The sequence below is a fragment of the Dermacentor albipictus genome, chromosome 6 (assembly GCF_038994185.2).
Source record: "Dermacentor albipictus isolate Rhodes 1998 colony chromosome 6, USDA_Dalb.pri_finalv2, whole genome shotgun sequence".
Classification (NCBI taxonomy): domain Eukaryota; kingdom Metazoa; phylum Arthropoda; class Arachnida; order Ixodida; family Ixodidae; genus Dermacentor; species Dermacentor albipictus.
The window spans coordinates 12022996-12045877 of record NC_091826.1 but is presented as its reverse complement, the minus strand read 5'-3'; the positions used below and the strand labels follow the sequence as shown (position 1 = coordinate 12045877).

General features: G+C 47.5%; 2 protein-coding genes across 4 annotated transcripts in view; one reads left to right on the top strand and one right to left on the bottom strand.

Moving 5' to 3' along the window:
- Positions 1-14500, top strand: part of LOC135914217 (chorion-specific transcription factor GCMb-like) — a 48179-nt gene extending 33679 nt beyond the window's left edge. The window contains exons 5-9 of the mRNA XM_065446968.1: positions 9274-9382; positions 11488-11627; positions 12404-12531; positions 12899-12997; positions 14125-14500. Coding sequence (XP_065303040.1) covers positions 9274-9382; positions 11488-11627; positions 12404-12531; positions 12899-12997; positions 14125-14371 — 723 coding nt within the window. The 3' untranslated portion in view covers positions 14372-14500. The remainder of the gene's footprint in view (positions 1-9273; positions 9383-11487; positions 11628-12403; positions 12532-12898; positions 12998-14124) is intronic.
- A 2739-nt stretch (positions 14501-17239) lies between these two features.
- Positions 17240-22882, bottom strand: part of LOC135914235 (uncharacterized) — a 67890-nt gene continuing 62247 nt past the window's right edge. For all 3 annotated transcript variants that reach the window (XM_065446997.2, XM_065446999.2, XM_065446998.1), the window contains 3 exons: positions 20525-20698; positions 18962-19196; positions 17240-18156 (listed from right to left, as the gene is read on the bottom strand). In XM_065446997.2, coding sequence (XP_065303069.1) covers positions 18972-19196; positions 20525-20698 — 399 coding nt within the window. In that variant the 3' untranslated portion in view covers positions 17240-18156; positions 18962-18971. The remainder of the gene's footprint in view (positions 18157-18961; positions 19197-20524; positions 20699-22882) is intronic.

Genomic DNA, 22882 nt, shown 5'->3' with positions numbered 1-22882 from the left:
TTTTCGAGAGTTAGATGCCCCTCTTTCTCGTGGGGTACGTTTACTGTTGGAGAAGTATGGGAGAGGCCTTTGCCCTGCAGTGGGCGTAACCAGGATGATGATGATGATGATGACGACGACGACGACGACGACATTTACCGTGATTGGACACGAGCTACTGCCGAAACTGTCGCATTAAGCGACAACAGTTCATTGGTCTATCGTGTTGGCCTGCTGTCCGCACACACATACATATTTTACACACGCACGTATACGTGTCCATATACAAGACCAAAGGCAAGCCTGTGGAAAATGAATTTCTTTATTATTTACCTGTCTGTTTAATTGTGGTATGTGCTATAACGAGGGTCTCGAATCCGGCAACACTGATTCCTTCAGGTAGCATGTGTGGGTTTATTGACCAGTTGCCTTCATCCAAAAACATCACGTTCTCGCGAGGCCTGCGGCAGAAAGGAGGTTCCACATTCGCCGCCAAGGTCTGTGAGTGGTGGCGCTGGTTAACACTCCCAGGGTTCTGCTAGGAAACATGAATAACCAAGAAACTGGATGGGGAAACGGCGCCGCGGTAGCTCAGTTGGTAGAGCAACGCAAGCGTAATGCGAAAGACGTGGGATCGTTCCCCACCTGCGGCAAGTTGTTTTTTCATCCACTTTCATTTCAATTAATTTATCATTTCTGTATTTCATTCATTAAGCACAATTTCCCCTATCTTTTCTTTGGAGTCAGTGTTTGTTGGCTTCTTAAGATATATATATATATATATATATATATATATATATATATATATATATATATATATATATGTGTGTGTGTGTGTGTGTGTGTGTCGTAACTTTGCTCGAAATAGTAACAGCAATACGAATAAATGACTCGAACAATCGAATAGATTGATTATATAGACTAGAATGCAAACTCTATGCAGCTGCGATGGCGAAATGGCTTTCAAACTTGCCATCTGGTTTTCGGCGAGAGTTCCTCGAATATAATAAGTGTGAAGTCCTTGTGAGCGAAAAGGATCGCGATAGTGTAAATACGTACGAAAGTGGCTTTTTGTTGTTGTAAAAGACAGCAAGAAAACAAGCAAAGTTCATTTCATTTGGTTTGATTTTCTCAGTCAACGTTGAATGAAATCAAACACTTGTCGGACCAATAATTATCTTAATGGTCCAATCAGAACATGATACAGGCGACCTGTGTAGCTGTAACACAATACCTGTAATAAAGTTATTACATAAATAAGAACAATCCGCACAATCTCTAAATAATAACAGCATAATGAACGTAAGATAATATACTACTGAAAACGACGTCTGATATCAAAAATAAACCACTACTGTGCGATAAATTGTAGATAATGTGTTTACATGAAACAAGCAAAAATATAAAAAAGAACGCACTGCGTTGAAGGTAATTCGAAAATAGCCTGAAAAAAAAACGCGGGTAAAGGGCAATAGGCAGAGAAAAAATGAAAAAGGGGATACACTAACTTAATCAGAATGAACATCATGATAGCTACGCCGCTTCTCAAAGATAGTGGATCTCGTTGTTCAGGCCCCCTTTTCTGGGTTGGTGTAGCTGTACGACGTGTAACTCTGTATATGCGCAGGGAACAGCAAGACGCGCATTACACAAGCGCTCGGAAAAAGCTAATAACCGCGCACTATAATGCATTTTCCGTCCCCGGATTTGCAAGATCAGCATAAACAGGGAGTTTGAGAAAGCACAAGCTTGTGGGGGCGATCTGTACGGATGTTGTTCGAAGCCGCAAAGAGGATAGAAAATTGGGCGCGTCAGACTGCACAACTGGTGTGCGCCGTTTACATGTGCAAAATGAAAGTGCGTTGTACAAGAAACTGCGAATGCACAGAGTGGGCAGTAGACTTATTACTCGTGTAGTTGTCCCTCTCTTTTCAGTTGATTATTTGCACCTTCTTGCGTATGTGTGTGTGTGTGTGTTCCGGTGCTGTTAGACCGCATTCGAAGCCTTTTGAGAGACGGCAGCAGCGGTACACTCACACATGACAGAGGGTTCACGATCGCGGTGTTCCGTGAGCGAATTCCTCTACGATGCGCACGCACACACAGGAAACGCTTCCGCCGCTGTTCTCGCTATTGGGAAGCACGAGGAGACGGCGGGAGGCAGAGGGCAACCTAAATTGCCACCCATTAGCATTATTAGGTTTCGGTCCGGTCCACCGCCCCCCTTTCCCCCCCCCACCGGACCCCGCGACTAATGACGCCAAAAATGGGCCACTTAGCAGCGAATGCACGCCACGCAGGCGCCGCGGAGCGGCCGCAACCGGCAGCGTCGGCGCATGCGCACTCTGCGGTCCTCCCGTAGCGCCTTTTGCGGCGTCTACGTGCGTTTGGTTCAGAGTCGGGCTGAACGTTGTTGCGCTTGCGCGTTACGTGTTCTGCCTCTGCGCTATCTTTGGTTATTATATGCAGGCGGGAAACACAGAGCGCGGCGAGCCTGTTTGCGCATGGTGTGCAATTAGCGGCCGAAATTATGTGTTCTCTGACGCTTAGATCAGGCCATATTGGTAATTTATCTGCGGTGCTCGGCAACGCGACTCACAATGTTAGGTTCAATATGCGACACAATATGTGACTGGCATTCAACCAATGATTACTTCATAAGCACGAGTCTAAACGTTTCTTGGAGAGGATCACTACGAGGTTTGCTTGCTACCAGGGATAATGCTCGTGAGAGCATTTTATTCACTGGTTGGGGCAATTCTGGCTCTTGAATGCAATCGTGGTGGCGGCATGTTAAATTGAACGATGAAGCCGCGGAGACACACGACTGATCAAGACTGTTTATTACAACTGTGGTAATAGGACTGGTGCATGCGCACCTGGTGTGAGCCACCTCTCCTGCTCGTCTTCTTCCCATCGTATCCAACGATGCGTGTTTCTTGTGATATCTTATCTCAGTGCGCGAAACCTTGGGCCGCTTTGTCTCACTGCACACCACCGCTACCATCATCATCACCGTCATCGTCGTCCTAAATCCACTACTCGTTGAATGCTTCTCCAAACGCCCAACGGCTGTGTTTCAGTGAAGCCATGGCGTCCCTTCAAATCTGCGCCGCGTTCAAAGTCCCATAATTACGCATGTTAAATAGATGCTACCTTTAACATCGTTTAACATCTCGGTGAGAGAAACACTCCCGGTATTTCACGCACGCACGTGTGTGTTTGTGTTTGTGTTTGTGTTTGTGTGTGTGCGTGCGTGCGTGCGTTTGTGTGTGCGTGTGCGTGTGCGTGTGCGCGTGCGTGCGTGCGTGCGTGCGTGCGTGTGTGTGTGTGTGTGTGTGTGTGTGCGTGCGTGCGTGCGTGCGTGCGTGCGTGTGTGTGTGCGTGTGTGTGTGTGTGTGTGTGTGTGTGTGTGCGTGCGTGTGTGCGTGTGTGCGTGTGTGCGTGCGTGTGTGTGTGTGTGTGTGTGTGTGTGTGTGTGTGTGTGTGTGTGTGTGTGTGTGTGTGTGTGTGTGTGTGTGTGTGTGTGTGTGTGTGTGTGTGTGCACAGGAAACAACAGGAACGAAGTACAGGCTCAAATGATTCAGCAAGATATTTTTTTTTCATTCAGCAAAGTTTTTGTGGCGGCGTCAAAGTTTCTTTCAGGTTTCAGAACTGTGGCAGATTGAACGTTGACAACAGATTCGGGGTTTAGGATTCGGCATTTGCGACGCAGAGGTGCGGCAAGCCCCGCCTTTGGCAGGTTTGTCGCCTCCCACGTCCTATAGATTTGTTTCGACTCCCCTGGGAGACACAGCCAACAATTTACGACGCACACTGCGTTAGAATGGGGTCGCTAAATAAACGCTATTTGCAAGGCTCTTGCCTGCAGCTACAATTCGGAAATAGGATGTCACGTAGGTATAGCGAAATCGCAATCAATGCTTTAACGAGAGAAGGCAATTAGGGATGCATCACGTACGAAATAACGATGCAGCTCTAAACGGTTCTCATGCTCACAATTCAATTAATACCACGATGCCCAGCTACAATACCAGCTACATGCCCATGCGTGCGTGCCAGGCGCTGAGCTCTACGGCACCGAATACCGAAGCACCGCAAATAATTGAAAAGCAGTAGAGTGCGTGCTTCTGCGGGCCCGACAGGAAATAACGTTTTATGTAAATAAAGAAACGAAAATCTACAAGACCTCCCACAACACCTCCGAAAAGAGATAAAGCACTTTCGGGAGCGCTCATTTTAAATCTCCTCAGTCGAAGTGCCCAAGTACTTCGGTGGAACAGTACCCATCACAAGACAGTACGAACGCCTTGATATCACCACTACCAGAGCATACCACGCGAGAAATAGCAAAATGCCACTCCATTAGCTATAAAGAAAAGAGCAGAGCAATTTCTCTACTCAAGCATGGTATGGATGCGCTTTCGAAGGAGTGATTTCTCAGTTTGAGGACGCCTCTCCATAGCTGCATCCACGTAATGAATAGGTTTATTCTGTCTCTCTCTTTCTCTCCGTCTCTCGATTTCGAGGCCTTTCTACTGAGATCAAATTAAATAAAGCGCGCCGAAGCGGAGAACGAAGCATCGCCCGTCCAGCTGTGTTTCTCACCGGCAGCGTGCAGGCCGCCGCTCCTGGGAACGCTGGACCACATAGAGCGGCTGCCGATCGCTGACGAGGTGCAGCGCTACTGAAGCTGTATGCGAGGTGCGCCGACGCGACCTCTTCAGTGCGAAGAAGAAGAAGAAAATAGCGCCTCATTTCGGGCGGGTCTTTAATGCTAAATGGGAATACGCGTGCCAGGCTATTAGCTGTCCTTCTGCACTAAAACCTCCTCGGGGATGGAAACCAGTCTGGGAGGAGCGAAAGCAGATGGTAAAGTACAAACAGTGCAGAAGGAACCGCGGGCGAAAGAGTAAGACAGCAAGGGCACTGTGTTGTCTCGCGTTGCCCAATTCTTTCGTCCACTCTTCCTTCTGCATGGGTTGTTGGTTTTCTACGAGGTTAACCTAGCGACTAACGCAGCCAGCTGTTCTCAACCAAAAAAGAAAAGGGAAGAAAAAAGAAGACGAAGTCCTTCATATAGTTAACCAGTTTCCGAAGGTTATCGGACGTATATAACACTTTGTGTTTAGAAGCAAACTTTGGTAGCCACTCGCAAACTTTTGCGGCTTGTTTATCGCGGATAATCCGAGGGATTGTAAATTCGAAATTGCAAATTTCAACCCACTCGGTTTTGCAGGTGTAGTCCGCGACAAGATCTTTTCTGCCTTATAACTAGAGAGGAAATCTCATAACTCGTCTAATTCACTTGCAAACCACATTACTCGCGTGCGTGCGCGCGTTCTCTCTATTACCTGTCGCACTTACGTGTCGACCGTCTTTTCTCTTAGCGACAGCAGGCTGAGTATAACACAGCGTGTATAACACAGCCCCGCCGTTTTGATTGCCCCATGCGCCGGGCCTAGTTGTCGGGCCGCTGCACGGATTTGGTGCGACCGAGATGGCGCGGCGCTGCGGTTCGGCGCGCCGCTGCCGCTTGCTGCTGCCGCAGCGCGGATGGCGTCGCGCCGAGCGATCCGCCGACGGGGTCGCGCGAGCGCTTTGATCTCCCGAGCGCCCGCAGGGCCGTGTTTGCGCAGCCTGATGAGCTGGCCGTGCCTCCTTTCCCCTCGCCGACCAACGCTGCTCCTCCGCGCGGCGCTTCCCATAGCACGCTCGGCTACACCGCACAGCTGACGCTGCCGACGCCGGTGCGAGGCCGCTGCGGTGTGCGCGCGCGCGGACGACCGCGTAAGCGGAAACCACATGGAACGCCATTCGGCACGGCGTCTCCCAGGCGTTCGCGAGCCCGTTTTACGTTGAGCAGTGGTTATCGTGCTGTAGTTTAAGCGTTATGCGTACCACGCTGAAATCCATAACCGCACCGAACTCATTTCAGCCGCGATCAATAAGCACCACGTAAAATGGTCGCGCTGAAGTCGGATAACGTCGCGCGGAAAATACGCCGCAAGTACAAGTGCATTACTCTGACGCCTTCTGCAAATTATTTTGTACATATGCTTTAAAGCAAGTCCGCCGAATAAAAGATAAATGTGCATTCCAATATGGTTGGCTCTCCAAGGAAAAAGAAAGTAGTTGATTCAATTTCAGGTTGTTACGGTACAGGCAAACCATGACATTTTACAAACATATTCAATGTTATATAGAGCAAATCACTCGAGGCATTAGCACAATAGTAGCGAACAGAGATAATTGGTATTGGTTCATTTTGGAAAAGGCCAGACTCGCGTAATGCGCCTGAAATATAACATTTGTTAATTGCTTTTTAACGCTACAGCGCAGAGAGCATAAAATTCTTGACTGGGTGGCATTTCGCTGTCCGGTTTACCAGGTAAAATCTTGCGGAAATCCCGGAGTCTGTGCACGCAAACTGACTGATGCGGTGCGGCATAGAAGGAGCTGCAAATATAAATTTGTTCCTATAAGTGCACAAATGTGATTAAATCACAAATACGCTGTAAAATCAACATTCGAGTCCTAAATTGTCTAGGAACTAGACAACATCCAACCTTCAAAAATTAAAGAGGAAGAAAAGAGCGGGGAGGGAGGGGGGGTAGAGTGTATGGGGTTTAACCTTCCGATACGGCGCACTGGGTTACAAGAGATGCCTTGGTGGAAGGCACTGATATAATTATGACCACCGTGTGTTCCCCTCGCGCAAAATAATCCGCGTGTTTGTTCGGTAACTTGACACTTGGACTTCCTGAGGTGCCGGGAACAATGCTGCCTTCAGATCCGCGTTCGCAATGCATGACTTAATGGCAATAATGGTCGGTGTAAAGATTGGGATCCGCAGAGCGCATGTTGTCAAAAGGTGCTATCGAACCACCTTCCCTCTGTCTGAGATATTCGCATGCTGCAATTAAAACTTCGTTCAGATAACATTCGGTGTACGCGGGAGGAAATAGAGATGAAAATATGAGGACACCGAAAACAAGTGTGAGTTGTGAATGCGAAAGCATTAGTGCCCAACTGCACGCCGCTGAATGAACTTGAGACGCTTGGCGCGTTTTGATTTGACTTTATCGAGGCGCAGTCAGAACGCAGGAGAGAGCTTGCGGACAAGAAACGCGCAGATGTCACAGGCTTCCGAGAGCGAGATTGATGTGGCATGGCGGCGATGCCTCTCCCCTCGCGCCGTACCCCACACACGAGGGGTTCCCTTTCGGCCGCTCTGTGTATCAGTCGGGCCACGATTCGGCCACCGCCAATTACTAACCACGCTTTAAATAAAAAAGCCACATTAACACTTCTCATAGAGTATAACATTAACTAGGTACCCATCATTAGTTCCACAACCATGGAGAAGTCCGTGACACACACACAAACACACGCACGCACAGCGTGGTTGGTGTGTGTGTGTGTGTGCGTGTGTGTGTGTGTGTGTGTGCGTGTGTGTGTGTGTGTGTGTGTGTGTTTGTGTGTGTGTTTGTGTGTGTGTGTGTGTGTGTGTGTGTTTGTGTCTTAGTTATTGTATGCAAAGCCTTAGTTCTTGTATGCTCAAGCCACTTGCGTTGTTAATTCGTTAAATCGTTAAAATTCGTTAAATCGTTAGTTGGTGCCGAGATAATATGCCCAATATTAATGCTACTAAATCGAAATTTGTAATTTTTTTCATCCCCGCAAGAAAGTGTACAGGAGAAGCCATGCATTAACATTGGTCTGACTTCGCTTCAGGCTGTTGACCATGCAACATTTCTTGGAGTTGAAAGAGACAATCATTTGAAATTTACAACTCGCATATCTTTATTGACCCAAAGCGGCATATGGTATCAGAATACTAATCAAAGTCCGCCCCTATTTTCCTGTACGTATATTAATTTCACTCTACAACGCATTTCTTAATTATGGGGTTTTACGTGCCGAAACCACTTTCTGATTACGAGGCACACCGTAGTGAGGGACTCCGGAAATTTCGACCACCAGGGGTTCTTTAACATGCACCTAAATCTAAGTACACGGGTGTTTTTCCCATTTCACCCCCCATCGAAATGCGGCCGCCGTGGCCGGGATTCGATCCCTCGGCCTCGTGCTCAGAGCCCAACACCACAGCGACTGAGCAACCACGGCGGCTTACGCATTTTCTTCACAGCCACATCTCTCACGGCATTTCCTCTTGGGGCGCAATACCTACGCAACTCACTTGGCGCCTCTGCAGCGCACACAAAACCAAGCTTTGAGAATAATCAGTTACAGCCGTTTTTTCATCTAGTGTTTTGCCATTACTCCACACATATATTTTGTCTGTAGTGGAGTTAAATAAATGTTCTCTTAGCGTCCTGGCGTATAAATTTTGTCGAGGAGAATTACCAATTTCGTTGATAACAAAAGACCAAACCCCACGTTTCACTGGCACTCGATTTTCACACCATAACTACCTCCTACCGAAACCAAGAACTAACTACGGCAAATTTACTGCGAACTTTTCGGCAACATCAATATGGAATTCACTACCACCTTCCATTAAATCATCTCCTTCCATTCATTTATTTAACAGGAAACTTCGTCACCACTTGTTAGGAAAGTGATTGTGTCGTTTATTTTTTTTGCGCTTCTGTATGTGGAACAATACTCCTAGGATCTGCCTTTTGTGTTTATACTTTATTGTTATTACTATGGCTTGACTTTGTTATTACTTTCTGTTACATAGGATTGCTACTGGTGTTGTTAACCGTATTAAGTGTACTTTTTCTATGTATTAATTGTTGGAGGTCCCTCCCCAGTCTTTGACTATGTGACCTCCTAGAGTTACTTTTTCTGTAAAACATTTCAATCGCATCAATAAACTGAAACTGAATCTACCCGATAATTTTACCTGGTCTAAAGCCAGTGAGCAGACTTATGCAAGTAATAGAACTCACTAGATCTTGAAGGCTGCTGATAAAAAACTTGTACATTAGGGTTTTGTATTTTCAGATAGCAGGTCGTTTTCCAAGACTGCGTAATACTTGTCCACAGCGGGCACCCGAACCATTGCAGAGAGATGTAATATCGAGGTACCGGGACTCTTTCCGTTGAAAGTGAAATAGGCGGCTCCATATCGGAAGCTTTGGAGCAGTCGCGATGCAGTAAGATCCGCCAGGACCCGGTCATGGTGGATGAATTTTGCCCCAAAGTACATCCGTGTGTCTCGTGGATCTCTAATTTGACATGTGAACCGTGTGCTTGAATAATGGGCACAATTGCCTGCGTCCCCATGAATCATGTGACCCACCATTCCAAACGCGGGGCAGGTCCAGCGTTCGGCGAGGGAGTGGCGCAGCCCGCTGGACGGGCTGCTCAAGGTGTCCAGGCCGGAGACCGCAGTGCAGCCATTCTTCCACCGGCAAGCAGCTCCCATTGGTGAGTGGACGTAGTCACGCCATTTATGGACATACATTACATAGGCCGATAGAAGAGACTCTTATCCGAATTGTATTCGGTTCTATAACCGCGCATACTCGAAACTTTCAAGAATTGTTTTCTAGCAAATACAGCATAGGTTATCTGCGGTTATTAAATAATTCGTGGCGAGAGACCTCTGCGGGCGGCGGCTATGTTGACACGCGTACATTGACTTTTTCCAGTGACCATTTTTCACCGGCTATAGCAACCGTTACAAAATTATCGCTCGGCGCGAGACGCGCCTTCCTGTATCAGAACTCTCGAATGCTGTCGCCGATTCTATAGCGAGAGAACCTTAGAGAAATCAGTAAGCAAGCAAGATATTGCATGTGTTTTCATATTTTTTTTCATTCCTTCTTCTGTTTCTTTGTTTTTCCTTTTCTTTCTTTTTTGTCTTTTTGAGAACACATGAACAAATACCCGCGTTAGTCAATTCTCATTCTGAGCAACACTAAATAGCTTACCTTGGCTGTCCGTTCACAGATATATTTTCTTACTTTTCGACGACCTTTCTCGTTATTTCTTTTCTAAGAATACAATTGTGCATTCTAACGAGTTTGGTCCTTCAGCAAGAACGATAAGCCATTAGTGTCGGTGTCGTGCTTTCCAACTCATGTGCGCATAGAACATAGCAGTATTTTTTTTTTCTCGTAGTCATCGGTAAGTCCCCGTTGTGCCGAGTTAAGGACTGTATACTCCCTGTCAAGATAATAGAGAGTTTTAGTTAAGGGGACGCAAGCTGCTTGCGTCCCCTCAACTAATACTCTCTATTGTGACACTGAAGTGCGTGGCGAAGTGGCGGTCCCGAAGACCCATACAGGGTTTCCTGTTAAAATTACAATGGGGAACTCTGGCGCTGCAATTGTTCAGCTGCCATGGGAATGATGGTTATAGTACACGAGTTTGTCTGATGTTCGTGCTTGTGGCTACAGACGTTATTGTGGCTTTGTTTACTACGATTTATCCGCCTTTATTGTCCTGAATTTCGAAACATTCCTACTTTTTTGCGCACATGTATAACCACTGCGAATTGTGGCATTTGAAACTCTCTGTCTTGCTTGAAATGATGAATTTGCAAAGTCACAAAGTCGCTTGAAGCGGCAAGGGCGAAGTTTAGGCAAATCCGTGTACTAACCATTCCACCTTGGCTGAATCGCCATGCATACAACACCCGTGAATGCTAGTCTAAAAGTTCCCTCTAGTAATTTTTTAATGAAGCTATTGGAAGACTCAGCCAGTAGGCCCAAATACTGGCTAAGCGTCCTTCTTTTTCCACGCGCCACAATACCATTGGGTCTGGCCGCTCTAGCAGCGCGTAGCACCGAATTCCTACGACTGGAATCTGCAAGTCATGCTCCGCACTCGAGACAGGGTGAGCAGGGTACACTGACGCGGAGGAACCCGCGGCGTAGGCGCACGTGGTTTCTTATGATCGCGCTCCCGATTGGCCAACGCCAGCTGTGTGGAGACCATCATGCAGTTTTCTAACTAATCATTATAGAGGGAACTCTAGCGCCAGTGTCTACGAGAGCTGCAAGCACAACGGTTTATCCAGCTTAGGAATGATAGGTGGTACATGGACCTGCCTATAATTTTTTTCCTTCTGGCCTCAAACAGCTGCGTCACAGGGCAAATCGATCATTTGCAGCAATTTATCGCATTATAAGCGCAATAATTTCCAATAATCATACATAAAGCGCAGAGACTTATAGCCTTCGTAAGTTAGGAAAAGAATATATCTTTGAAATCTACAAAGATGAGGAGGAGGAATAAACTTCATTTGTAAAGATGACCTGACGGTGGAGTTCGTACTAACGTAAAGCGTAACAAAAATACGCTACAAGAACATTTGAAGCTACAAGCATGAACATTAAACAAATCCATCACCGACTCATCATTCTAATAATTCTAGAGTTCGCTCTAGTAATTTTGTAGGAAACTCAATGGATTCCATTCTATATGCCCAAACATTTTGAAACCGAGCCTAGAGATCGTCCCGACACCTGCGAGAGGAAAAAATACCACTTGTCCATGTGGCATTGCTTTATATCTCTCGGTTTCAGTGACGTCACCTGTAGCCCCAGGAGCTGGAAGTGGCAGCCCTGCGGCTAGCGTGTGGCAGTGTTCGTGCCCTCCGTTCGAGTGCCTCTGCGGGGTCTCTACGGCAACGGCTACGGTGGCTTCGACGCCAGACTACCGTCAGGTACGTCCCAACATCGGGGGATCCAGGAAAGTAAAAGGTCAAATCCAAAGGAGTACCGTGTGCCCGTGAAATACGAGTGACTCAGAAGCAGCATTATTGGAAGCAACATCTCACTGGGAAGCTATGTTTTCTGTAGGTAGCCGAAAGTCATCATCAGCCTACTTTTGTCCACTGCCTCTCCCGGCGAACTCCAATTACCCCTGTCTTGCGTTAACTTATTCCAAGTTGTGACTACAAATTTTTAACATTTCAGTACACTACATAATTCAGTGCCATTGTCGACTGCGCTTCCCTCTTCTTCATACCCATCCTGTAACTGAAACAGACCACCGGTTATCTGCCCTACGCATTACATGACCTATCCGACTCGCCCTGATCTCAACTAAAATAACGGCTAGCCCCGTTTGCTGTCTGATCTACATCGTTGTTTTTTTGCCCCTTATTGTTACACTTGGACTTTTCTCTCCATCGCTCGTTGGGCGGATTTCTCATCAGGCTTCATTGTTAACCTCGAAATTTCGACCCCACATGTTCGCACCGGTAGAATACTAGATTACGGAAAGTAAGCTAGTACTATAGTAGTTCATCGTCGTCCTTTCAATTCCTCAAACACAGATATTGACACACTGGGCGCTTGGAGCCTGCTTGTCGCTTATGGCTGCACGCGTAGACATAGTGTATTCCAAAATTTCAGTGTAAAAGACCTAATTGTGCATCTGCTGCTTTCGTAGCTTGCTTCTGATCGAGAGCCTCCAATGTCCTCTGTTATATGGCAGGCGCCGGACCCGTGCAGTATGGCGACCATGATGTCCTCGGCCATAGAGATGCACGCGGACACGGTCTTCCAAGTCATCGACAAAATCCTCTCAGTCGACGGCAGGCCGCCAGAAAATCGCCACAACAGGTGGGTACCGTATGCGTGCTCTCTACATGTGACATCCCAAAGACCACATATTTAGCGACAGTGTCAACGTGAAGGGCACGTACACAATTATGGGAACATAAGTTTCTTCCTAATATTCGCTTCATTTTGGATCTTAATTGGCTATAATGTAGATGCATCAACGCTTAGACTTCACCTGTAAGCTATGAAGCGATCGAAGCGCACATCGCCAAGCGGCCTCAGATTACATTCATGGAACTTTATATTAACATTTAAGATGACGTTAGCCTCCTTCTTGAGGCGATTTGTCGGCCGCGGTCTACGTACCAAAGAGGCCCTCGAACCGCGAAGCGCATGCCTGACCCTCGCTGCGTCACAATCTCCGCAGGCAACCGCCCGACACGCCGCAGCCACAGCCAGCGCTCACCGATGCTGGAGAAGAGGACTACGTACTTACGTCGCTGGACGACCCAGATATCTCCCAAAGGTTTGCGAGCATAACAAATAAACTTATCTTTGTACCGAATAAGCGATCAAGTTGCGTTGTACATGCAGTGACTAATGTAGCACGAAGAGAATAAAAAAACAAATATTTGTTCTCTTTCTCGTATTATGAGTCCCTGTGTGCTCGTCATCTCTTTTACGTGTACGCCCGGTGACAAAATATTGTGGTGCACGAGACCTGAGAAAAAGCTGAATATCTCCGCAATCTCACAACGCAATCTCGCAATCTCCTCGACTGGAATATGCTAACAACATTGTCGTATACAGTTCTACTGGCTACTAGCTACAGGCTTCTCGGGAATTGAACGTTTTCGGAGATCCTGTGGTCCGTAAACTTTGGTCGCCAGGTGTGCTTATACAGTTCGTGATTGTTTCGTATCGAGTTGACTTCATTGTTTTCATACGCAAGCGCGATCATTATCGCTCATCTTCGTTCTCTTCGCGTACCTCTCGCGCGTCGTTTATCGATACAGTGACCGGTCAGCAATTGTCTTACACGAGTTGGGGTTGCGGGAATTCTAGCATGTTGTCCATCCTTCTGATCACCTTTTTTTTTCTGCTTCTGCATTTGTCAATCACTGACTCCTATTGTCAGCACTTTGACATAAAGATCTCGCTAAGTCTTCAAACAAGAACATGACATACTAAAGAGTAGCACTGACTGATATCTGCTCTGCTACCGACACGTACAAAACTGCGTATGGCACGAGAAAGGTCGAAGAAACAACATTAACACTCTTTTTTTGTCGATTTGTCCTTTGTTTACAAAAGAACAAAAATATATATAAATGAAACGAGTGTGACCGCGGCCACCTTGTCTCCCTCGTTGTACAACGAGGGAATGTACCTCGCAGCCAGAGAGAAAAAGGAACGAGACATCTTGCGGAGGCATTTGCGGTAAATGAAGTCGGAATGCAGAAAATAGTCGAAAATTTTATGTACTCAATGACTCTGCTCATTGCGAATTCTGTTCGAGGCCGCCACCTCCGTGCGTGTCTAGCTGCTGGAGATCGGTCCTAGGTTTTCGCTGCTATTGAGTCTGCCAACATGAACCCAACCCAACTACCCCAACTCGAAGCCTCAGTCAGTTCCTGTGTCCTTTGTACGCAGGTTCTTCGCAGCTATCGACAACATCCTGCAGGATTACAGCGGTAGCGGCAGCAGCGCGGAACACGCTGCCGGAGCGCAGCACCCCCACCCGTCGATGGCTATGGCCGTGAGCCACGGTGGTGCCATCAGGGTGAGGGAGCCGTCGTCGTCCTCCGACTGCTTGCAGCACCATCATCATCACCACCACCCACGACCTCCCTTCTGGCCACCTCACACCACAGGTTACCCGGGCTCGCAACTACAGTGACGGCGACCGGTACTCGCCACCCGGATTTCCCGCCGTGAACCCTGAAGCCCGTCCTTGCCCACCTCTCTTGTCAGTCAGCAGCGCCTGTCATATTGCACCTCAATAAAGATGCGTTAAGTTTGTTACGTACTGAACAGTCTGTAGGAGGAATCAATGGAACACTACAGCAGGTGCTCCTACAGACTCTGCGGTATGTATAGCCACTGGTATAGCTTCGTTTGCGCCCATCGAAGTGGCCCAGTGATCACGGCGTCCGGCTGCTGAGCACGAAGTATGGGGTTCGATTACCGGACAAGGTAGTCACGTAGATGGACTGGATGCAATGCAATAACGCCGACGTACTGAGAGTTCTGCCCTTAGGTGACACCCAAGTAAAAGAATAGGAAGCTATTAACTACAAAGCATTTTATGACACGGGTACAACTTGACGCAGGAATTCAGCGATACTGTATAGGTCGAAGGATAAAAAATTTCATTGGCTTCTGGATTTTGAACGTAACAGAGAGGAGTTTGGTAGCATGGGCTTTGTTAGATTCGCCGCGCCGTTAAGTCAGGCTCGCTAAATTTATCAGAAGTTCTCGACCCCTTCATATCTAGTTTTGTCGATTGTGGCCTACTGTGCTAAGCCTGTCACCTGATAAACCGCTCAATGTATCCCAATCAGCACACGGACACAAAGGAAGGAAAAGGCATACGCATAGCGCTGTGTTAGCGTATCGTGTTATTCCTCTTCTACGTGCAAGTAGTGCTATATTGAACGTTTTCGCGATAACATAAGCGCAAATCACAACTCTGAGCTGACAAGTACGAAGATTGGTGCGAACTGGAAGACTGAACAGAGTGCGCATGAGTACTGCCTGTTTATCCAGGTTTACAGTAGTCGCGCTTTGGCCTTTTGTTTGGTTGTAGTTAACCCATTAGCTCAATAACAAGTTAGCTAGATAACAAGGTAGCAGTGAGAAGTGTTTCTGCGGCGCTAGTATACGAGTTTTTTTTTTTTTGTCTCTTGGAAAGACGAATTGAAATCCGAGGACACCTACGCACTTCTTAAAAGTTCGGAATGCGAAAGAATTAATGTCCAGTTGAATGCTGCTGAGCGGTCCTTCGAGTTGTGAACTCCTCGGGGCGAGCGAACGAGTTGAGACGCTTGGCCAACGCCTCCCATATAGCACAAGGCCGATGCACTTCGACCCATGACGTCATGCTACCTTGGCAGACTACCATGAAATCCAATGGGGACACTCCCGAGTAAGCCGCGGTAATTTTGACGTCACCATTTCGTCACCATTTCGTCACGCCAGGCTTGGCATTAGAAATTTCGGTCCAAGTAGCATAGTGCCACAAAGCAGACTGCACAGGCCTGCTATCTGGTAGGTACTGGTTTAGCCCTGCGGGTAAGACCAGCGGCCGTGGTAAGACGCACTGCTTCTGGGCATAGGGGGTCGTAGGCTCGAAACTTACTACTGCCAAAGTTCTTCCTCTCGAACTTGTTTATTTGTTAATTTCTTTATAGCGATTACCGAGGCGAAGTTATAATACAGGCGAAAGCTTGCGCGGACAAGGAACGCGCGGATAACACAGGCTTCCGAGAGCGAGAGTGACGTGGGGTCGAGGCATGCCCTCTCTCCTCAAGCAACACCTGGCCCAGCAGCGAGGCAGCAGGTGTACCCTTTCACCCGCTCTGCTCCGTCGAGGGGCACACGCAATGTGACGTGCTAATGGGAATTGAGGTGCCGTTTCGCTGCTACAGACGCCGGTTTCTTTAGATAACTGGGTCATTTGATGCTCTCACATCAAATCCCTCCCTACCCCCCCCCCCCCAAAAAAAAAATTAAAGCAGCTGTTGGACAGTGCTGCACTTACTGCATCCGAAGCGCTGTCCCGGCCATAAACGAGCCACGATTAAGCTGGTGTGCTTCTAAAACGTATGACTAACCCGCAGCGAAAGGTAGTTTCACTGGCAGCTCAGCGAGCTTCGAGATATTATTAAAGAGCGTGTACATATATTGTTTTGATGCACGCGAGCAATGCAGTTCGTAGCATGCGCTAACTCTCGCGCCGACAGCTCATGCCGAAGTCGGAAGCGCGCGCGAGTATCGAGAGACCCGATGACGGCATGTCCGAAAATATCCGTAGGAATCCTTGGAGATGAAGGGCGTCGCGTTACTCGTATCCGGTAGCAGTGACGCGCGCGCGCCATCACTGGACGCATAGAAGTGAGTGCGACAGGCCCGCCAGCGCGACCGTCAGCTTTAACCTACGCTTCGGAATTTGTTTTATAACTAGAGTCACGCTTTTCTCTTAAATGCACATCTCAGTTTTTTTCTCCCAGAACCACATGCGTGGATCAGAGCCGCAAACAAACTTAGAATGCGGAGAGCACCCTATCTGCTCGAGACTTTTGGGAACTCCACTATTGGCGGCGCTAGAGAAAGTCAAGGAAACTTGCACCTGGCTTGCTACCCTGCACTGAAAGAGGGGTGGGCAGGGGGAAAGCAAAGGAAAAGTTAGGAAATTATACACGCGCTCCCACTGCAGCACTGCGCATTCAAAGGCGACCGCACAACCCAATCTCAATCGCAGCAGGGCTCTGGTGGCTTTTCGCGCAATGTCGGTCGAGTCCATAACAACGACATCCTTTGAGTGGCATAGGGTCCAGTCGGTTTAGGGTTGCAAGCAGAAATTGCAAAAGCTTCACGAGACAATGTCCATCATTCCGATAAGGAAACAGCAGGCAGGCGTTCGTAAACGCTGCACCGAGACAGGCGACATATTAAGGTTGTCTGGCCACGAAACCAGACATCAGAACGGCAGTCTCACTTCTCGCCAAGCAAATCAAATGAACAGGCTGGTATACATCAAGAAACATAAAAGGTGAACATGGTTTATTTCACAGACGCGCACGACGTTGTGCACAATGAGGAAGGCAGTTGATTAGCGTGCCTCTATATTATACAATCAATGATTCATGAGCTAAATAAACGTGAACAGAAACGAAACACATGAACAAAAAAATAGAACATATCACACCCTTAGTCCTCCCCACTCGTCCTCCCCACGTTCACTGGCCTCGTTCTACAAGAAGACAGGCACGTTGTGACCTCTCTTGCTACTATAGGATCATTCTAATTGTCTTAAGTTCCCGTTCTAAAGCATAAAGAACTCTTTTCGAACAAAGACAGAATCATCACGTGGGATATTGTAAAAAATGTACGTTCTAGCCCACTCTTACAGGTAACATTCAGTTGATTTGTCGCAACCAATTACAGCGGAGTGGTGGCAAGATATGCAGATTATAGCACATGCATACGCCTAGTATGCTGTCACGTATACAAGACATTTTGTCGCGAATATGACAAGCATTTACATTGACTCACTCGATTGTAATTCAGGTATTCCCTTTAAGAATGGACTATACAGTACTTTCTATTCGTGACTGTGCAGCGGCGCAAGGGTGGGCTGTGGACTGTCCGACTGGCTATACATACGGCACGGCAATGGCACTTTGTAACTGCTCTCGCCAGGCGTACTTTAGCACTCAAGTTCCGCAGTCGGTTAAGCGTGAAAGTGTGCGTAACACGCCGCAAGCGGCTCTCACTTCGCCGAATCAAGCGGCTTTCAAGACGTGCCTCCTCAGTGCAGCTGGACCCCCCGAACCCGTCAATATGCACAGTCAGGGTAAGTGGCACTTCTCCCGAAGAGTCGCGAGGCTTTGACTACCACTGTTGCCCCGTTATTCACATGCGTCGGCTACGGACGCCGCTGTGCCTGTCTTTCTCCGTTACCTGTAAGTAGACGGGACAAGAAAAGAAAAGCCCGGTCAACCTTCTGCACATAGTGGAGTTAAATGGAAGCAGTTTGTTACATTTTACACTTTGTTTACTAGAACAACTATACGAATAATGGGCGGTACACACATTTGTCCAAATCTTCGCATGCTTGTGGCTTGATGTGATTAACGGTGGTATAACAAGGAATGTCGCTGAAGCTGTTTCGACAAAGAAACTTGCCTTCGCGAGGCCAGCTACGGCCAGGCGTTGCCATGACAAAGACAAATGCCCCTGTCTAAACGTTGCCTTCAGCGACACCCCTTGTTCTACTACCGTTAATCACATGAAGTCTACATCTTCCTGTGAGCTACTCTTTGGTTTTGGACTTGGAGGCGTTCTTATGGCGTTATTGATCACGCTTTCTCCAAGTTTCCAAACAATCGTAGTTTTATAAGCACAACAAGGCTATACGTTTCCGCTTGCATGCGTGATCACTGCGAATGGTTGTATTTACAATGCAATATTTTGTTGAGAACGATCAATTTGAAATACCGCAGAATCATTCGAAACCAGAAGCATGGAGCTTAGGTTAATCCATGTACTCCCCCATCATTCACACGCTATCTGAACAGCCGTACTTTCATGTTGAATTCCAATGGCGGAGTCGGAGCAGCCGACAAGCGCCAGAACTCCCTCTAGCAATTTTCGTGGGAATCTTCACGAGTACATCGCGGACCTCCAAGAATGCGTGCGTTGTTCGTACCATCTCGGTGGCCGCGAGTAGACTAAACTTGTGGCACACGCTACTCCATGCTCTTACTCTTTCCTCCTCAGATGCGTGACGTCTCATCTTCCTCCTCGCGCAAGATGGCGGGTCGCACGCTGGCGCGCGACATGCGCCGCCTCGGCTCGGCCACGGGTGACACCGAGAAGCGGGACGGCCAGTAGCTGGAGCGCTGCTGCACCGACGACCGGCGCCGGGACAGCTGCGGCGCCTGCGCTGGCGTCCCACTAGAGGGCGGGCTCAGCGCGTCCCGCACGGGGCTCGGGTTGTCCTGCGGGCACGAGAGTTTGGACAGCTTAAGTGCTACTGTATTGTCGTGGGCGAGAACTCACGGCAACATTAATTTTTATTGCGATAGCAATTATATGGACACTCCAGGCGCATTTCTGCCATCGCCGTCAGGTTCCGCTTGAGTGAAGGCGCGTGAGGCTGAGCCGGCGAACGCTGTTCAATATCGCGTGTGCGAGCGAGGAACGCGGCCCGGATGCATGCCCTCTCCTGCGGCGCGAGAGGCAGGGGGGTGAGGCGAGGGTGGCTGCTACGGTGTTTGGTTGTCTTCGCCCGCCGCTCCGTACAGAGTGGAGGCAACCACGGCGTCTACTACGGCGTTGGACACGCGAATCATGTACTATTAACGCCGTCATCAGCTATTCAAAGCAATGTTTTAAATTCGTCCCAAATAAAGACGACCAATTGAAGTAGGTACCACAAATGGCAGAAGGTGGCACGCCTTCTGATGAAATATTCTAAAGCAAGTGACAGTCGTATATTTTATCCAAGGCAACCATTTAGAACTACAATGTGTAAATGTATTTGCTACACGCTCTTTGAAAAATACACGACTCTGTTCAGAACATTTGAAACGTTCGAAGTGGTCCAACGTTTTTTTTTTTTTTAATTATTAATATCACTTGCAACGATAACGTCCATCTATGCGAGAAAAAAAAAGTACGTGCTTGCGGCTTCATCACAGTGGATTCCCTACTTTATGAAAATTTGGCCGAAGCTTCGTATACATGAACAGACCTTTACACCACCACTGAGAAAGGAGGATTCCACTAACAGCGCGAGTGCAGAACTTCGACGTCAGAGAAGGGACAAACCGCGCTGCCTCAACCGGTTTATTCTTTCCGAACGAGATGCTTTCATGCGATTCACGTTAAAATTAAAAAAAGGTGCAGCAATTGAATAGAAGTACCATAACGACGCATGCGTATTATGTTAAATTTTGGTGCCTTTCGTGCAGATTTCGTTCATATCGTTTTACTTTCTCTCTTTAATTTTTTCTGATTAGTATTCCTTTCAATTTTCTTCTTTTCTTTTTGACTTCTCACGTGATTTTTATACGAGCAACTGTTTCGAAAAGAATAAACCAATTGGCAGTCAGCACTGCGTTTAGCCCTTCCCTTTTCTGGTGCCGAAGTTTTGCGTTCGCGCTGTTAGTCTAAAATTTGTATAACCAACTATCCCAAAGCTACATCCTGCATCCATTAAGCGCGTGCAGCCAAAGGGAACGCCAAACACTTGCAGTAGCTAGGGAAGGCAGGCACGACTCGATATCTTGGAACGGTATTCACTCGAATAGCTACGCGCACTCACGTAGGCGTACACGCCCAGGTTTTTGCTGCTGCGCCGTTCGAAGTTGTGCAGCATGTTGGACACGAGCTGGCTGTTCCGACGCCACCGCAAGCCGGACTCCGGGTCCGCCGGATCGGCGCAGGGCTGGAGGCCACCACCCGGCAAGGCTGCCATCGTCAGTCGCCGCGCCAGGCTCTGCGTACGTAATTGATCAGTCGTCGAATAACATCACCCAGCCGATAACTAGCCAGCAAACCCAATCAGCCTGCGTGGTCAGTAAGCCACTCCACCAGTCACTTAATTGACCAATCCCCCAATCGGTTTGTCATGGTGATAGCTACAAGTGAACATCAATCCAATGAATAGGGGGTACATACGAGGAAGTTACTTTTGCTGGCCAAGATACACAGCAGCGGAAGATAAATTTTGCCGAATCTCTCTCTCTCTCTCTCTCTCTCACGCACACTGAAGAGGAAACTGAAGGCGGAAAACATGGCGAAAGAAAAGGAAAAGGCCATATTTTCAGAGAAACTGCATTCTCGGTTGGTTTCTCACGAAATAAAGTAGGCTGATGCGAGAGAATTTCGAATAGTTAACCCAGTCGATGCCGGAAATGGTGTAATAGAAAGTTCGCCCATTCCGAACAAAGTGGAATCTGTGGTCGCGTGTGTCGCGAGGAGGGAGGTGGGGTTCTGGCTTCTCGTCAAGGAGGCGCGAACTATGCCGCAAGACGCGGTGCGTTTGATAGCATTTGGACAGTTTCATAACATTTTATGAACACCGACACGAAAGCTTCGCCTCACACATTACGTGTGCGTTGGACCTGCATAATTTCTTTCATACCGTTGACATTCATAGCGTGTACGTTTGGAATGTTCCTTTCCTTGTGTTTTGTATTGCTCCTTCTCGTAATATGCCTGCTGTTTGTCAGTGTCTGAGCTGTTTTTGTCTTGCACTGTATTAATCATCCGCGATTCAGCCGTGCATCTTATATGGCATTGGTCAAACGTGGCGGCGGTGCTGTGCAAGGATATGGCTTCCAGCGTGAGCATGCGTGTGGTATTGTGCATATATGCTGTAAAACCCAGTTACCATTGCCTTCTGGACGGATTACACTGAAATGAAACTTTTTTCGGGAGCTTTTGTTTAAGTACGTGGAAAGGGAGAAATCGTATTTCCTGGCATCCACTGAACTGAATTCGCTTAGGTTTGTTGCAATAAAAAGAAAGTTTGTGGGAAACTGCGTGAAGGTCGCTCCCCGCGGGAATCCTGGTGTGCGGATGTGTGCCGTTTAAGGCGAAAGCCTTAAATGGCTCATGGGTCGAAAAAGCCGACGACCGCCCTGCCTTACGGCACCAAAATTCGAGTGCATTCGCCAACAAGTCATCAATTTATCCATAAAAGATTTCGATTATCTCTGTTCGCGCTGAACGGACACCCTTCTAAGTAATGAGCGTGGCCACAAAAGCGCCTGCGTACGGTTAACCCGTTTTGTTCTTTGCCGAGCAATGTACACTTGACTTACGACGTTTTGAGGGGTATAAGTACGCCTGCGAGAATTGGAAATAAATCTTCTGTTGAATGCTAGTGCTGTGTGTTTGCCTAATTTGCCTCTCCATGTACCTCTCATTCTGTCTGCGCGACAAGTGGAAGCCACCATATATAAAAGCCCATGTAGCTACATTCGTCGATTAAAGTATTAAAATAAAGAGATTCATTCAGTGAGCTTGCGCATGTATCTTAATGGTCCCAATGGACTTGTCATGACCGTTCTAACGTACCAGTAACCACGTAGAATCAGTGGCCATGTCTAGGCGACCGAAAAAGATAACAAGAGAAAATAAGTAATAGGAAGTAACAACGCATTCGAAGGAGAATTTCGAAGTAATTTGTTGAATGTCTCGTGAGCGCGCAGGTTTTCGCCTTCATCCTCTTCGACGTATGCTGAAGCGACTCAACTTTTTGGGAGTGACTGCGTGTGTGGGTGTGTGCGTGTATGTTTTGCGCGCTAACTTGTTTTACCCCCTCTGCAAGTTTCGAGTCATCGGAAAAATGACGCAAAGGATGCTTAGCTTTACTATACTAATAATTTGTGATTGCAACTTATTTTCGAAATCAACGTAAGCCCTATATCGAGTATGCGTAATATGCAAAATTTCACATCGTTCATCCGCTACAGACGCTCTAAGAGACGCTGTTCATAATTTTATTGTATGTTCTTGATGCCAACTTGCGGTGTTTTAAATGTCGCGCTGAAATTCCTTCGAAATTTGCCCAATTTTTCTGATTTTCCTAAAACAGCAAACATGTAAATATGTTTCTTACTACAGCTAGTAGAATTTCACTGTCTCTAAAAGGTAACACATTTTATTTAAAAGG